Source organism: Sminthopsis crassicaudata, chromosome 3, assembly GCF_048593235.1.
Source record: "Sminthopsis crassicaudata isolate SCR6 chromosome 3, ASM4859323v1, whole genome shotgun sequence".
NCBI lineage: Eukaryota > Metazoa > Chordata > Mammalia > Dasyuromorphia > Dasyuridae > Sminthopsis > Sminthopsis crassicaudata.
In genome coordinates, this window is record NC_133619.1 from 83,612,437 (window position 1) to 83,630,016 (window position 17,580).

A 17,580-nucleotide genomic window follows, 5' to 3' on the forward strand; every position below is an offset into this window, starting at 1 on the left:
TTATAAAAAAATGTAATTGTCTGAAAGCAAACCAATATACTTTCATCCTCTTTTTCAACTCTGGATTCAACTTATTATCCTCTTATATTAATAGTCTGTCTCAGATCCCAGATAGATCTATACTCCATAGGGTGGCCCTGCAAATGCCAGTTGATCCTTTAATTAAAAAAAAGTCTTCCTTCATCCGGACTTTTTTTATATTGATAGGTGGGGCAAACGCCTTTGAATGATACAGTTATCTTCTAAGAAATAACTATATAATTTTTTAGTCTGATGTAATCAACTGTGTCTTCAGTAAATAAGGTCATTTGGAGGATCTGACCATCTTCAAAGAATTCCTCTTCAGCCTGTATTCTGTGATGGAGCTCTTTCACTGATTTTATCTCCTGCACTTAAATTTCTTTGCTTCATGAGTGGATACTGCTTATTGTAGTGTATCATCCTTTAGAAGGTTTTATAAACAAATTGATATTCTAACCTAGATTGCTTCTGGAAACCGTTTCTCTTTATTTGGCAAAGAAGGCAGATTTTTGCTAAGGTTCTTTCTGAACTCTGTTTTGGTAATTAATTTGCTTAAGTTAAACTGCAGGATTATAAAATTATTACAATCCCATGTCAGTGTCTCCATTTTAAATTATTTGTTTAGGTAGGTTATATTGTTTCATTTAATATACTCTTATCTTTTTCTTTAAATTTGATCTCTGACAATTTCAGGTTCTGAATGAACACTAATAGACTGAGACATAACTCACTCATTAATAAGTTTGCCTTTTTGTAATAGAATAATGTTTTGTTGTCTTTAATATATGCCATGTGTAGTGCCTATTTTTTTTTTTCCCCCTGAGGCTGGGGCTAAGTGACTTGCCCAGAGTCACACAGCTAGGAAGTGTTAAGTGTCTGAGACCAGATTTGAACTTGGATCCTCCTGAATTCGGGGCTGGTGCTCTATCCACTGCGCCACCTAGCTGCCCCCTATTTTTTTTTTTTAAAGCAAGTATTGATAATGTGGATTCCTGAGGCTTCTATGTAACTAAGTTATAAGGCTTTGACTTCTCTCATTTCTTTTTAAGCTATACTTTATCATATCACTCCCCATTCTTAACTTTTCTGCTGAGTTTCAAGGGTACACATTGATTTGAAAAGGAAGTTCTTATCAAATTCTTCATAGAATTTTTCTACCAATCCATCCATAGTAAATAATGTTGGGTTCTTACTGGGTGATCTTATAGGATTTAGGACATTTTATAGTTTCTTTGGTTGCCATTGTTAAAAAAACCAAAAAACAAACAAACAAAAAAACCCAGTTGAACAGCCTATTTTTGATATGCTTCTTGTTGTTAGCTATGATAGTTCTCCAGAATTGTCACTGTCACCCCCCAGTGAGGTAATGGAGAAGGACTTTGTGGAAGCTAAAGAATAAATACTTGAGTAAATAAATGTATTTTCCGAGCATATTTTAATAATTGATTTTTTTCAACATTTTATTGTATAATTTTCATTTAAATGATTAAGGAAAAATGATCTTGAGAATTATTTTGCTAGGGAGCTAATATTTCATTAAAATATTTTGTAATAAAACTATGCCATTAATAATTGAACTTTTTGCTAAATTGAAATTACTCTCCCAATTTAGGAAGCGCCATAGAACTGAAAGCAGTCCTAGTCCCCGACAGTCACCCAAACGGCGACGTGAACATTCTCCTGATAGTGACACCTATAATAGTGGAGATGATAAAAGTAAGTATAACTTAATTAATTTTACAACAGTATTAGGGTCCACTCATAAATAACTATAAACTTTTTGACACTAAGAGCTGTTGACTTAATAAGAGATCATTTCCTCATTACCTATTTATTTATATGTACGCGTACGTGCGTGTGTGTATACTTGTGTTAGAATAAAAGTGTTTTTAATTAAAGACCTTCCTTAACATATCTTTGGCAGAAGAGAGAGTTTGATTGTTGTCATTTGTGACTCTTAATGCTTTATTCTTGCTTTTTTCTTTTTAAATAGATGAAAAACATAGACTGCTGAGCCAGGTTGTGCGACCTCAAGAATCTCGTTCACTTAGCCCCTCACACATGGCAGAAGACAGGCAGAACCGATGGAAAGAGGAAGACCGAAAACCAGAAAGAAAAGAGAGCTCTAGGCGTTATGATGATCAAGAACTTAAAGAGAGAGTTTCTTCTGGAGAGAAGCAAAGGGGGGAGCAGCCTGAAGCATCAGAAAGCTCAAGAACACGTGCTCAAGAAAGTGTTGGACACCATCCGCCCGAAGAGCGAGATGGGTCTGACCGAGCTCATGAGGATAAGAAAAAGTCCAAAATACCAAAAAGGACCACTAAGAGAAAAAAAGAGGATGATGTTGGCATAGAAAGATATAGCACTGAGTCAGCAACAGAGGATGGTCAAGTATTTTCACCTAAGAAAGGACAGAAGAAGAAAAATGTTGAAAAGAAACGTAAAAGATCAAAAGGAGATTCTGATATTTCTGATGATGAACTAGTTCAACAGAATAAAAGGAAAAAAGGCCCAAGAACCCCCCCTGCAACCACAAAAGAAGAGTTGGTTGAGGTGTCAACTGAGAAAAATGGAACAACTGGAGAGGTTTCCCAGAAAAAAGAAGAATCAACATTTAGTGACTGGTCTGATGAAGAAGTTCCTGACCGTGGAGATATGATTGTACCTGAACGTACAACTGAAGAATCTCATAGAAAGTGTCACCGAACCAGAGTGGAGAAAATAGAAGCACCTCATGTTACCATAGAAGATGCACCTCATCGTAAACCAATTGATCAAAAACGGAGTAGCAGCTTGGGGAGCAATCGGAGCCATACTTCTAGCCGCCTGCGATCGCCATCCAATGATTCTGCTCATCGCAGTGGAGATGATTTGGCTGGTCGAAAGAGAGTTCTTCACAGTAGCTCCAGAGATAGAGAAAAAACAAAAAGCTTAGAAATTCCAGGAGAAAGAAAATCCAGGATTGATCAGCTGAAACGTGGGGAGCCCAGTCGCAGCACTTCTTCAGGTAATTAAGTGGAGTCCATGGATTTAGGTTACATTGGCTTAAAAAAAATTCTATTTCATCTACCATTTGCATATGCTTTTATTAGCCTTGGATGATAATGAAATCGTGCTTATTGTAGAACAACAGCATTGAGCGATGACTTAAAAGCCTTTTTCTACTTTCATAGAATGGTTTAATGACTTTATATAGCTAATAGGTAAAGAAGCTTATGTCAGCTACTTCTTTTAAGTAGTGTATCTGAATGCAAAACATTTTGCCTACAAAAAGAAACTATATAAAGTCTTTTGGAATATGGTATATGTAAAATTTTTTGGCTTTTACTATTGCAGTTTACATTTGTAGCATTACAGATAGTCCCACTCCTGCTGGTAGGAAACTTTTGTCAGGTAATTAAACGAAGACCTGTACAATGTAAGAGCTTTTCAAGTTATGAAAACAACTCATGTCTTCTGTGTCCATAAAACTGTTGAAAAAATACAAACTAATGAGAATAATAAGCTGGGCATTTTTATGTAATGTTTTAAAGCCTCTTAATCTTGGGCATAAACTTTGAAAGTTATACCCCTAAATAACTAACTAATCAATCTCCATCCTTTTTTAATACTGAATACCAGTGTTATAATAACAGTAATTCCAATAATGTCAGTCATCTTTAACTTGAGGTAATATAATAGTAACTAGTACTTAATTGGTAAAACTTGATGGGGTTGGTTAAATTGTTGAGGACTTAGAAGATTCTTAGAAATTATATAGAACAAGATGGAATTGAAGTGATAAAGTAATTTTTCTATCCTTCTGTAGAAGCAAAGAAATAACCTTATCAGGTATGATAATTACTGCAATTTCATTTTCTTTCATCTAGTTTATTTCCCTATGCACTGAACATAATACTCCTGATATGGTCTGAGTATGGCTGGATTCTCACTTTCCTAGTCTTAGATCCTATTCCTCTTAATGTAGCCTACACTTGTCTTATTTTTTTTTGGCTGCCATATTTATTGATATCGTGCATAAAGTTTACTAGTTGACCTCCTCTGGATCTTTTTCCCATTAACTTTTGTGTTTTTGACATTTTTTGAGGGGAAAAGTGTCTAAATGTTAGACTATATTTATTACTATTAAATTAAATGTGGCCCAAAGTTCTTGCATGTTAAGAACTTTTGAAATCCTGACTGTGACTAACTAGTATGTTAGCTATCCTTTGCAGTTTTGTGTGTTCTGTAAATTAGGTGACCATAACCTCTTTTAACTTTGAGTCATTAATAAAGATGTTTAACAGCATAGGATCAAGAAGAGATTCTGGGGGCATTCTACTAGAGCTCATTCCAAGTTATCATCAAACAAGAAATTAATAATTTTTTTGAGTTTTCAACCACTGTTAAGTCTCATCTAATTGTAGTATTATTTAGCCTTTACCTTTCCATCTTTTCCACAAGATTAGCATGAAGTATAATTTGTTAATTGCTTTGTTGAAATCTATGTAAATTTAGCAGAAACATTTCTTTTATCTCTCAATTTAGTAACCTTGTTGCAAAAGGAACTGAGCTTAATCTGGCATAGTGTATTTATGATAAAAATCATAATGCCTCCCTGGGATCATAATTTTCTTTTGTTTTGTTTTTTACTTGGTGTTTGGTGACATACCGCTTTGTTAGTGCATTTTTAGAATTTTATCAAGGATGAAATGCAGACTTATTGACTTAAAGAGTTTACAGATGGCCGTTTCTTGCTTTTTGTGAAAATTAAGGCATTTTTCTTTTCTCAAATTCATGTAGTACCTTTTCCAGTTTTTGTGATCCTTAAAAAAAAAAAATCACCAAAAATGTTCAACTAGTTTTTACACTTCATAGTTCTTTTGCTACCCAAGGATGAAAGATATAATTCATCTTGTCTTGGTGATTTGAACTTGTCAGGGCTACCCTCCAGTTAAATTCTAAATAACTTTTACTTATCTTGGGTGTCAACTTACTATTTCCTTTTGTTTTCTCCCTTTTCCAGTGTAAAAATCTGTCTTTAGTAGAAAGAACAGAAATAAAACTTGAGCATGTTTATCTTATGTTCATTGATTATCATTGTCCTTTGTCTATACTTGTTTGTAACTCTTCTTTTCCTCAATATAAATTTTATAAATTATTATTGTTTTTCTTTCTGTTCTTTGACTCTTAGCTCACTTTCAGCTTTAGCTTTCCTGATACTATATTTATAAAATTATGCAGAACTTTGGAATTCATTCTGTTATGTAGTTTTATTTCTTCTGTACACAAAATCTGTGTTAGTTGCTGGGGTCCTCAAGTATTCACATTAGTCTTTTTTAATAAACTTTCTCTTTCCTCCCCTCGCATTTCTTTTTAATGTCTTCAGAATTTTGTTCTTGAAAGTTTTCCACCCTCTTGACCAACTTCCTTTACTTATCTTTTCCCTTTGATATCTAATCTGGAATCTAGGATCTATATCAACTATACTTGGTCTTTCAATCTGCCACTCTCATGAATTGTAAGATGGTCACTCCTCCCTAAAGTCCTTTCATTTTTTTAATAGGAACCAATTTATTCTTGGAATCAGTTTGGTTCAATTCATTAAACTTTTGTTAAGCATCTATTTATTATATGCCAGACACTATGCTAAGATACTATGCTGGAGATCCAAATAAGAAAAAGAATGCTAGTCCCTATCTTTAAGGAGCTTATAATCTAATTAGAGGAAGATAGTTCACAGAAGGAAGCTGAAAAAAAAAAAAGAGATCACTAGGGAATACACAGCACAGAAGTATAGTATTCTTTATGTTCAAGACCATGTAGAGGTTCTAATGGGAAAATAATTACCTGGAACGAAGCTTTAGGGAGGAGATAAATGTTTTACTTACTGTTTCTCTAGAGAGGAGAGGCAAGTGAGGGAGTTGAAGCTGTTTGTTGAGTATCAGTTGCTGAGTTGGTTTGCATGGTGATGAAGTTTCAGGTGATCAGGGAGAAATGATTCCCTGAAATTAGAATCAGGTCCAAATAATAATGGTATCATTATTGACAGCTTCCTTGAATTCCTGAGAATATTTTGGTATTCCTACTCAGCTCTTCACCTCCATTGCCAAGCTGTTGTCAGATTTTATTTTTATCTGCACAATTTCTCATACATTCCCTTTTCTTTACTTAACACAGGTACTATCCTCATACAGCCTCTCTTTCTTCTTATTTTCATCTATCAATTCAGTGGAACATGAAATGCCTGTTAGATGCAGGCAGTTTATAAATTCCTTGGTCTCAAAGAACTTAACATTCCATTAGGGAAAAGCAGCACATCTATAGATAATACTTTGAGTATATTTTATATTTAATTGATCCCTGGCAGGAGCAGAAATGATTATATGTAAGCCAGACATTAAAAAGAACTAGGATTCTAAGAAGTGGAGATGAGGAAAAATAGTAAAATTTTGCTCATGGGCAAAATCATGGAGGCAGGAAATGAAATGGCATATATGGAGAACAATATATAGATGGGCTGCTTTTCCTGGAATATATAGTATGTGAGGGGCAGTGTGAAGTATATCTAGGTAAGTTGGAGCCAGATTGTGAGTGGTTTTAAATGCCAAAAAGGCTTTTATATTTAATCCTTGAGGCAAGAAGGATCCTTTTTGAGTAGGGGAGTGAAATAGCCAGAACTGTGCCTTTAGAAATAATAATTTAGCAACAATTTGAGGCCATATTAGAGAGGAGACTTGAAGCATATAGAGAGCAGTAGCTATAGATTTTGTAGAAATCTCACCAAGAGGGGGTCTGAATAGGGTAGCTGTGACTTCATGTAAAGAGAAGGGGATGAATGAGAGTTGTGAGATATAATTTACAAGACCTGGCAATGATTTGCTCTGGGAGGGTGAAAATGAACAATCAGGATGAATGGTAGTACTTTTGTGAAGAGGAGCAAATATTTCAGGGGAAAGATAATTGTTGACTTTCTTTTGGATGTGTTTTAGTTGGAAATGCTTGTGTGATATCCAGCAGGCAGTTGATGATGCTATATTGGAACATAGGGGAGAAATGAGGGCTGGATATATAGATTTTTTTTTTTTAGTAGTTAATTGCCACAACTAACTTTTTTCCTTTTCATTTTACCAACCTTTTACCTTTTCTTAATTTATATTGTCTACTCCCTTTTCTTCTCTTGCATTCTTGTCCTTCTCAGGTCCTTTTCTCTCTTGTTTTCTTCATCTTCAAACTCCCATCCTTTCCTCTGAACTCTCCTTCCTTTTCCTTAAGCTATTCTCTTATTCAGATTTTCCTCATCTTTTTCTACCTATTTCTTTTTGAATCCAGTGATACCACCCAATTTTCTTGTTTTCTTTCTGCAGAGATAGTCCTTTAATCTTTGTTATTCTGAAAAGATTCTTGTAATCCTCCGAGAACTTAATTAAAAAAAGAAAGACATTCTTATTAGCCTCTTGTGGATAGAATTTTCTGAAAGGACAGAGTTTGGAGGAGAGAGTCATTTCTTGAACTTAAACTTATTCCTGAACAAGACAAGTTCTTAAGGAAGTAATGTGTGCAAGTATGGTGGTATGAGTAGAGAACATGCATGAACATCATGCATTAGGCTAAATTTATTTTTCTTTAGAGGATCACTCTTCTTAATAACAAAGGGGCATTTTAAAAACAAAGCCCTTTTAATATATGTTTCCTTTTGTCTTATAAGTTTAATGCATAACATAGATGTATTTATAATATTTATTTTAGATCGTCAAGATTCAAGAAGTCACAGTTCTAGAAGAAGTTCCCCTGAGTCAGATCGCCAGGTTCATTCAAGATCTGGGTCTTTTGATAGCCGAGAAAGGCTTCAGGAACGAGATCGACATGAACATGATAGAGAACGGGAAAGGGAGAGGAGAGAAACAAGGCAGAGAGAATGGGACCGAGATACTGATAAAGATTGGCCAAGAAACAGAGACCGACTCCGGGAACGAGAGAGAGAGCGAGACAAAAGGAGAGACTTGGACAGGGAAAGAGAGAGGCAAAATCCTGATTCTAGTGAAAGAGATAGAGACAGAACTCTTGATATTTCTTCGCACATAGAGTCTTCAAAACGCAGTGAAACAAAACTGGATGAGCATGAGAAAGACTTTGAGGGAATTTGCAGAGACTCTGTAGCTTTGGACAAAGAAAGAATAGAAAAAGACCTGGGATCTTTGCATGGATTTGATGATGTAAATGAAGCTGAGAAAACTGAGAGCTTAGAAGGTAAGCTCTACAATAGTCTGCAAGTTACTCTTTCTTTACTTTTGAAAATAAAATATTTTCACCTGTAAAATCTTCTTCATAATAATAAAAAAAAATTATAGGGGAAACATCTAGTGAAGGGAAAAAGCCTAGTGAATTTTGTTTTACCATCTAAGTCCTTTCAAAGCAGGTCAAAGAAGGATAAAGGAGATGATTGCTTTGAGTAAATCTTAATGGAGTATACAAAGATTTTTGTTCTCCTCTATTGCCCTATTGGCTTTTCCCTCGGGTAGATAGCTTAGATGTGACTAAAACAAATTGGGTCAAGCTAGTTGTCACAGACATCATGAAGCAGAAATAAGGGGATATAGTTTAGTGCATTCAGAGCTTATAGTCTAGTTGGGAGAGAAACAGGCCTTAGGTACATGACAAGTTAAATAATAAAGAAAGTCCTTGAGACCTAGAACACAGATTCTTAGTAAATGTTAATTGGCTGAAATAACAGTAATAATAATCTAAATCTATGAGGTAAAGTGAGAATTTTAAAATCTTTTTTGTCAAATGAATGGTATGACAGAGTACTTATGAGTTCAAAGCAGGGGAGAGATCACAGTGACCAAGAGGGGGAGAGAATTCACAGGTAGGGTGAATTTAGAAAGTGGAGCAGAAGGGAAAGACTACTTATTTGTCTAAGAAAAGTCCATCATGCAGTTCTTTTAAGAGATTTTCATTCCTATCTTTGTAGCTCATGTACCTTAGAGCTCTAAAGGACCTTCAAAGTCATCTAATCTTACCTTTTCATTTTTCATATAAGACAATTGAATTCTACAGATTTAATGGCTTTCTTAAAATCAAACAGATAGTACATAAGAGATGTGGAATTCCACTAAAAAAAAATAGACTTTCTAAGTGTTTTTATAAAGACTGATAGGGAGGTTTTTTATTTTGTTTTAAAGGAAGTAAGCTCAGCATCTTGCTTTATAAATTAATTGTGGTGAGTCTTGCTGCTGTTAACTTTTAAGAATTCTTGGTTAACTTTTATATTCTTATTTTAGAGTTTAGAAAATATATCTTGTTCATAAGTGAAAAATATAGTAGAGTTACTTCTGGTGATCTCAGTCTTGCATTCTTATTCTTCCATATGGCATAGGATCTTTTATACCATACCAGTTTAAACTCGTTAAATTATCTTCTTAATTTTCCATTTGAAAACATGCCTTAATTTCTTTTTTTCTTCTGCCACAACTGCCTCTTTAATTTGGCCTATCTGATGTGGTGAAGGGAGAACTTTGGAAGAGAGGGGAGTTGAAACATTAGGCAGATTTGTGGTGCAGAATGATAGGTTCGTAGAGCACTTATTGGGTAAATACTATACCAAATGCTAGGAATACAAATATAAGCAAAAATAAAGGCACTCTTTACCCTCAAGAAGCTTTACATTTTATTGGGTAAATACTACACATATAAAAGGGAGCTGAAGGACTATAGAGGTAACAACAGAAGTGAAAAAGTATGGAAAGAATGGAAAAGTATGAAAAGAAGTGAATATGGCTAGACTGGCTACTCTTAAAAGTGAGAGTTCAGTGCTATTTAAAGTTTTTGTACTTAAGAATTAATTTTTTATGCAGGAATACTATGTTAACTGCAAAAACTTAGATCAAGAATAAACCTCTCCCATATCTTAGTTAGACATTGTAGAAGGGAGAATCTTATATTGTAATAATAATATATATTCAGAGACACAGACATACCCAGACACATACACCTTGTAGTCTAAGCAATATTAGTAGCACTCATGATTAGAGTTAATTTTCACCTTGTGAAATTAAATATATTGAGACAAAGGGTCACTTTGAATAATTTTTAGGTAAAAATATTAGTTTGAGCAGGTAAGTAATGCAGTAGATAGAGTGTTAGGCATCACAAATACCTGGAGTTCGAACTTGGCTTTTACTTATTAGTATTACCTTGGACAAGTTTCTTAAAGTTGTTTGCCTCAGTTTCTTCTTCTTTAAAATGAGCTTGAGAAGGAAATGGCAAACATTCCAGTATCTTTGCCCAAATGGGTTTGCGAAAAATTAGATATGATTGAAAAAAGACTGAACAACAGCAGCATTATAGTTTAAATAGTCCATTGAAAGTTTAAAACATTTTACATTTCTGTACTTATCAAGGATCATGTGTTTCAAAAGTATTTAATTGATATAAAATCTAATTTAGAATAATATGGGATAGTGATGGCCCTCCTAAAGTTAATAACAAATCAGAACTACCACCCCTCCAAAAAAATTTTTTTTAAAGCATTATTTTTAATTAAACTTAAATTATAAATAGAAAATATCAAGTAAAGTGAGGTAAATGATTAGAATTATAATAGGCTCATATTACATATGGTAATCTATATCTTTTATTGTAAATACTTTCAGGAATACTTTATTTTGTGATTTGATAATATACTAAACATTTTTAAAAGACAAATAGTATTTTTGGTCGGTAAGTGGCAGCATATCATATCTAGATTATAATTTTAGGAATTGTGATTTTACTGTAAATTTAAAGAATTCTCACATATATGACTTTGGGAATTAGTTTTTAAGCTCAATAAATTTTATGGGCTATTAGAAATATTAACTATACCCTGTAGTTTCAGTGGTATACAAATTCACATTAAATTTATGGACCCTTTACCTTTGATATTTGGAGTGTAACGCTTAAAATTTGTACTCTATGTATACAAGAATGTATATTTGTGCTAAAAGACAAAACTCAGCCTATCCTATTAAGAATAACTAAAATTAGATTTGACAAGAAGTGGAACCTCCATTTGTGGTACTGATTTAAAGGTAAAAGAATTATGGAATATGTAACCAGATTCCTTTTTTTCTTAATGTTTGTTCTGAACTCATCATAGAGTTATGATGATATAAATAAAATAGGCAATAAAAAAAATCCAGTATTGAAAAAATTGGAATAAAGTAAATATGGAGAAAATTGCAATTTTAGATGTGATTATAGTCATGTGTAAAATATATAAAATGAATTTTCTTAGATTGTGTTAAAAGCATTAAATTGGAATAATTATGGCAGTGACACCAAAAAACTTTTGTCTTTGAGTAGACATTTGGATTTAGTTTTTGTCCCTTTATTAACTCACTCTGACACAATCCATGAACTCAATTCAAGGGCCAATCAATTTTTTGTCAATTGACTGAGAATTCAAATTGGAAATGCAGTTGGAAAATGAAAGAGTCATTTCTTCTAAAATTATGGCTTCTTCTCATATATTCAAGGATCTGAATATAAGCTCATATAGAAAATATAGAAAACTTGATTGCAGCCCTTTACTGGTTTTTGCATATTATGTTTGCATTAATGTGTTTTTTACTTTTTCCCCAAAAGAGAGTAACCTGTATTTGGATCATTACTATATTTTTATCTTTTGTCATTATAGTGAGTTTGGGACAAATAAATTTTTTCTATTATTTGATTCTGGAATCCTTCAATCATTGAACTGTACAAAGAAAATGAGTTGCTTATGCCCTTGGTATTTTATGACTTGAACAGCCTTTACCTTATTTATTTGTTTGAATAGAGTCTTATATCAGGTTCTTCATTAGTTTAAAAAAAAAAGTCATCTTTTAATGAAATTCATTTGTTATCTTAGCAGGAGATGATGAAAGCAAGTTAGATGATGCACAGTCATTGGGCTCTGGTGCTGGAGAAGGATATGAGCCAATCAGTGATGATGAACTTGATGAAATTCTGGCAGGTGATGCTGAAAAGAGGGAAGACCAACAAGATGATGAGAAGATGCCAGGTATGTATCTCTCTCTCTCTCTCTCTCTCTCTCTCTCTCTCTCTCTCTCTCTCTCTCAATTAGATTTCCCCCCTGAGTTTAACAAATATCAGATAAAATTAGCATTTACTTACATAGACACAGACATATATACATGCACAATAGAACAGGAGGGAATTGTACAATGAAACTCTGAATCTCCGTTCTGTAGGGGTTATTTTTTCTTTTTAAGTATATGATAAATTCATATATTAAGTTTCTAAGCTGTTCTGCTTGTTTGCTTCTTTATGACTTTTTTTTTTTTTTTTTCCCTTTTTTGAGGGTGAGGAAAGGTTATGGTATATTTGTTATTGTGTATACCTTATTCTTATGGTTCTGCTTAATTCACTTTGTATAATTTCAGACTATAATTCATTCCAAATAACTCTGAAATCGTCCCCTTTGTTAACTCTGAAATTGTCCCCTTTGTTATTCCTCATAAGATTTCATTACATTAATGTACCATAATTTGTTCAGCCATTTCTTAACTGCTGAATACTCCTTTGTCCTCTTTAGTAGTAGTAATACTGGATCAAAGAGTACATCTAGTTGAATGGTTTTGGGAGAGGGGCATACTTACAAATTGTTTTCCAAACCTGCTAGACTAATTCCTTCTCCATGAACAGTATCTTAATGTTCCAGATAAACAGTTGCAATAGCGTCAGAGTACAAAGATTGACTAATTTAGAGGGTTTTTTTTTTTTCTTTCTTTAATAAAAATGGGCCTAGAATTTTCAATGTAAAAAGGATAATGGTTTATAATCAATAGTATTTAAATACTCAGATGGATCCATCATCTCTTCTTCTATGTGATTCATTCCTTCTTACTGTGGATTTTAGGATACATGCATCTTTTGCAGCACTTGTCCGTATTCATCCATAAGTTTGTCACAACCACTTTTTGTACTGGCTTGGATCGTGAAATCTTCTTGGTAATGACGATGATGATATTATGTAGTGTTTGGCCTATCTATTCCTTATCCTTTATTCTTGCAGATCCTTTGGATGTAATAGATGTGGACTGGTCTGGTCTTATGCCAAAACATCCTAAAGAACCACGAGAACCTGGAGCTGCTCTCTTAAAATTCACACCTGGAGCTGTTATGCTAAGAGTTGGAATTTCTAAAAAATTGGCAGGTTCCGAACTATTTTCTAAAGTTAAAGAAACATGCCAGAGGCTTTTAGAAAAGCCTAAAGGTAATTGTTTGATTTTGTTTATGTAATTCTTTCCTATGCCTATTCGGGTCTTTGAATAGAATTGAATAGAATCTTGTTTTGCATTGATGTAACATATTTTGCTGGAGAAATCATTATTTTTTAGCTTTTTTTTTTTTTTTTTATGGAGCATCTTTTAATGTAAAAGGAATAAGCTAAAATCTAAAACTGTTAAATGTTTTGCACAGTATCATTGAGAGAAGTAGAAACTTCTAAGATAGGTAAAAATATAGTTAGGTAGGTGTATAGTATATTGGATACAGTTCACTTCCTACATCTCAGAAAACTGATGGTTTTATTCCCCCTGCCTATGGGAACTTAAGATAGGGAGCCTGAATACAATTAATTAGTTTGGGCTGGAATCTCTTATCTGTATGTCTACTGAGTCTGAACCTTCAACATTATGTACCATTGTAATTTATAGAATTTTAAGTTTCCAAGATCATAAAGTCATGCATGCTTGGATATTTCAGTTATTTTCTTGATACTACAAGACTAAATGTTGTACACACAAGGATTTAGTAGAATTGAGAATAAAATATGTCATTTAGGAGAAAGGAAGAAGCTCATCTATCATATAGTTCAATCCCCTCATTTTACAGATGAAGAAAATTGAAGTGATTCACTTTTTAAGAGCAATGAAATAATAGAACTATTTGGAACAAGGACCACAAATTTCTGGTTCTTAGTCTAGTGTTCTTTTAACTACCATGCTGCTTGTAAAATTCATTTTTATGAGACTGCTACCTAAATTCAGTATAGTGCCTTTTTAGTGTAGCTGGTACACTAAACCATTTAAATATAGTCAGCGAGGTGACTTAGTGAGTAGAGAATTGAACCTGAAAATCTGAATTCAAATCTAGCCTTAAACACTTAGACAGTTAGCCTGTCTGCCTCTAAGAAATGCAGATAAAGTAGCAACTACCGTTCTGAGTTATTGTCTACATAAAATGAGATGTTGTATATATAGTACCTTGCAAATCTTAAAGCACTTACTAGTTTTGAGTTTTTTAGGCATTCTCTTACATCCCCCTGATTTGTATTCTGTTGCCCATTACCCTGGGTGGCTTGATGTCAAACATTGGGAGTTGACTTGCTTATTAAAGCAAGCAAGTGAATGAAAGATAAAAGGCGTTAAAACCTAATTTGATTCACTTAGTTGATAATATTTTGAAGTTAAGAGATGTAATGAAGGAAGAAAATGAAAATTTAAACTAATAGGAAATTTAAGAACTATCTACAGTATATTTTTGTGGAATATTCTACTTGTCAACAACAGTTAATTTCTTTTTTTCTTTAAACTGCCTTATTTTTATTGGTAGATGCAGAAAATCTTTTTGAACATGAACTGGGAGCTCTAAACATGGCAGCACTGCTACGTAAAGAAGAGAGAGCTGGTCTTCTCAGTAATCTTGGACCATGTTGTAAAGCATTATGCTTTAGGCGGGATTCTGCAATTCGGAAACAGCTAGTAAAAAATGAAAAGGTACTGTTATAACCTTGGATTATATTTAAAATGTATTGACAAATATGATTGGTATGTTTTCATTTGGTGCTTCAGTTAAGATTATTGTTACATGATGTAGAGAATTTTTAAAAAGTATTAAGTACCCATTTAATATGGTCATTATGGTGAGTACTAAACAAACCTTCCCTTACATGATTAAGAATAATGGATTGTAGTGGATATTTTTCTTTATTCCTTATTCATGTTAATGATTACTTTGTATAAAATAATCAAAGTGAATGCCTGTTAGTGTGATACATATGCAGAAGACTATATAGGCAATTAGTTATGGCAGAATTCTTTTTACATTTACTGCCACTAATTGGAAATAGGTGTTGCTGCTTTCTAGACAGGCTCCTTAAAAAGTCAGCAAAATTCATCACTGCAATGATGGAAGTATAGAATGAATGGTTTATTTATTATTGGTTGCATGATTGTCCAAAAAAATGATGGCCAGTGTTACATCATTTAGAATAGAGAAGTCATACTTGGCCATGAGAGTATACCCTGCACAAGCATTTTTAATCAGTGACTTAAATGAAGACATAGTTATCAAATTTGTAGGTTTCACAAAGTTGAAGGTGGTTAATATGTAAGAGAACAGAATTAGACTTCAGAGACTTTCTAGGTAGGCTGAAGTTAAATTGAAATTACTTACAAAAATCAGGAATCAGACTAACAATTTAAGGTTATATATACATACATATATATATCAATCTAGTCTGCACATCTATATTTATATACATATAGATATGTAGACTAGATTGAGGATATCCTGATTTAATATTAGTGAATATACAAGAAGACCTGGAGCGGTTAGTGTACTTCAGGCTCAATATAACTCACTTCTTTAGTATGGATGCCCAACAAAGCCAACATGATCTGTGGTCACAATAGCCTGAGTATTGAGTCCAGAACAAGGTGAATAAGAAGACCATTGTTCTGCACTAATCAGGCCACATGTCATGGGATGATCAATGAAAGGTTGAGAAGCCATTACGTATGACCAGTAATTCTTTGATGAGACTGGAAGGGGTTAGCTTAGAGAGGAGAACATAGAATTACTGTGAACTTCCCGTAAGAAAGGTTGGATTTTACCTGGTTTGGCTCAGTAGGAAGAACTGGGACCTATTGGGACTGCAAGAATTTTACAATACCTATTCATTGATGGAAAGGACTTCCTTATCAGGTGTTAAGTTCTCTATTGCTTAGAGTTAAGCAGAAATCTGATTTCAACTTGCCTATGATATTGAGGAGAAATTTCTGCATTGGTAGAATTTGAAGCTGGGCTAGATGAATTCTAAGGTGTCAATCATTGTGATTTATGAAAATAATTCTTTATAGGAGTTTATCAGGTCTTATAAGCAAAACAGTACATTCTCTAAAATCAGAAACTGAGAGAGCTCAGCCACAGTTCTTTAGCACTTTGTTTAGCATCCTGCATGCTTCACTTTTAATAATTTGTACTCCATTTTGTTTTCAGGGCACCTTGAAGCAAACATACACAAACACTCCAGTGGTTGACAATGAATTGCTGCGGCTAAGTTTGAGACTGTTTAAGCGCAAGACAACTTGCCATGGATCTGGGCAGGAAAAGACAGAAGAGAGCAGTAAACTTTCACAACCTAGTATCCAGCCGGAAGTATGTGTGTCATAACACCAAAATTCATTTTTCCCCTTCAGAGTATTTTCCTGGAGAAGAGCATATTCTGTTCAAAAGTTGTTTGGTTTGGGAAGCCTCCTAACAGAACAAGACAAAAGACTTGTCTACTATCCTAATTGGGTGAGGCATAACAACTTTTATTTGAAGTATACCAGTTGGGTTTTTTTGGGAGGGTGGGGGAGGAGAGGGTAGAGGGAGATTCAGATTTTACATTCATTTTTACACAGTACTTGATCCACAAGCGTAATGATGTGAGGACATCTAGATTTAGTAGTTTATTGCAGCAGTTGGCAAAACTGAAGGAGGGCATTTGTACATCTTTTTCCAATCTAAACATATATTTCATGAAATGGAACTACTGACATCTATCTACTAATGGGATCTTCATTACAAAAATGTTAATTTTAATTGAAAACAATGTGAACATCAAAGCAAATTGAGTGCTTTCAGTTAACTGTGTATAATAGTGTTACATAAAGCATTTAATGCTTTTCTAGCATTGTGAAAATATACAGGCAGATAGATGTTCAACTATTTGTCGTAGAATAAAGCCAAAATATTACACCACAGCTCCCCTCCCCCAACTTATAAAATAATAAAATCTAACTTGCTGGGTCTTTTTTGTTTAAATATAAATGTGCATTGATACAATGTATAATATGTATTTGGATTTTCAAAATTATATATATACCTTTTTTAAACTCGGAAATTGTGTCCTTAGTCTTTATTTTTAATAAATACACCTCCTTTTCTCTTGCTTCTCCCACCCTCTTCTCTCTATTCTAAAAGTTTTAGGATTAACATTACATTTTTACACTTGAACAATTCATTTGTTTCTTTGTTGGTAGAGTAGTTTTGTGTTGTATTCTGAATTGAAAGAGACTCATGTATATATTCCAAGAACATTAAAAGCATGTCCAATAATTCTACGTGAGTTGAATGTTTTCAATTATTGTGAAGTTATATTAAAACCTGTCCTTCACCAAATTATAGAAGTTTTCACCCAGAATTTCCTTGTTGCGCATGTCTGCAATTTTAAAAAGTTTGCCAACATGTCTTCTCTCATTATTATTATTATTATTATTATTATTATTATTATTATTATTATTATTATTATTATTGCCTTTTATT

General features: G+C 33.4%; 1 protein-coding gene across 9 annotated transcripts in view; it reads left to right on the forward strand.

Moving 5' to 3' along the window:
• ZC3H13 (zinc finger CCCH-type containing 13) overlaps positions 1 to 17,153 on the forward strand; it is a 62,993-nt gene extending 45,840 nt beyond the window's left edge. For 5 of the 9 annotated variants that reach the window (XM_074299110.1, XM_074299114.1, XM_074299115.1 and 2 more), the window contains 7 exons: positions 1,634 to 1,737; positions 2,015 to 3,028; positions 7,750 to 8,250; positions 11,894 to 12,046; positions 13,061 to 13,261; positions 14,602 to 14,765; positions 16,270 to 17,153. In XM_074299110.1, the coding sequence (XP_074155211.1) occupies positions 1,634 to 1,737; positions 2,015 to 3,028; positions 7,750 to 8,250; positions 11,894 to 12,046; positions 13,061 to 13,261; positions 14,602 to 14,765; positions 16,270 to 16,443 (2,311 nt within the window). In that variant the 3' untranslated portion in view covers positions 16,444 to 17,153. The remainder of the gene's footprint in view (positions 1 to 1,633; positions 1,738 to 2,014; positions 3,029 to 7,749; positions 8,251 to 11,893; positions 12,047 to 13,060; positions 13,262 to 14,601; positions 14,766 to 16,269) is intronic. The other 4 variants (XM_074299113.1, XM_074299119.1, XM_074299117.1 and 1 more) reach the window with 3 other exon arrangements.
• Positions 17,154 to 17,580: the final 427 nt, after the last annotated feature.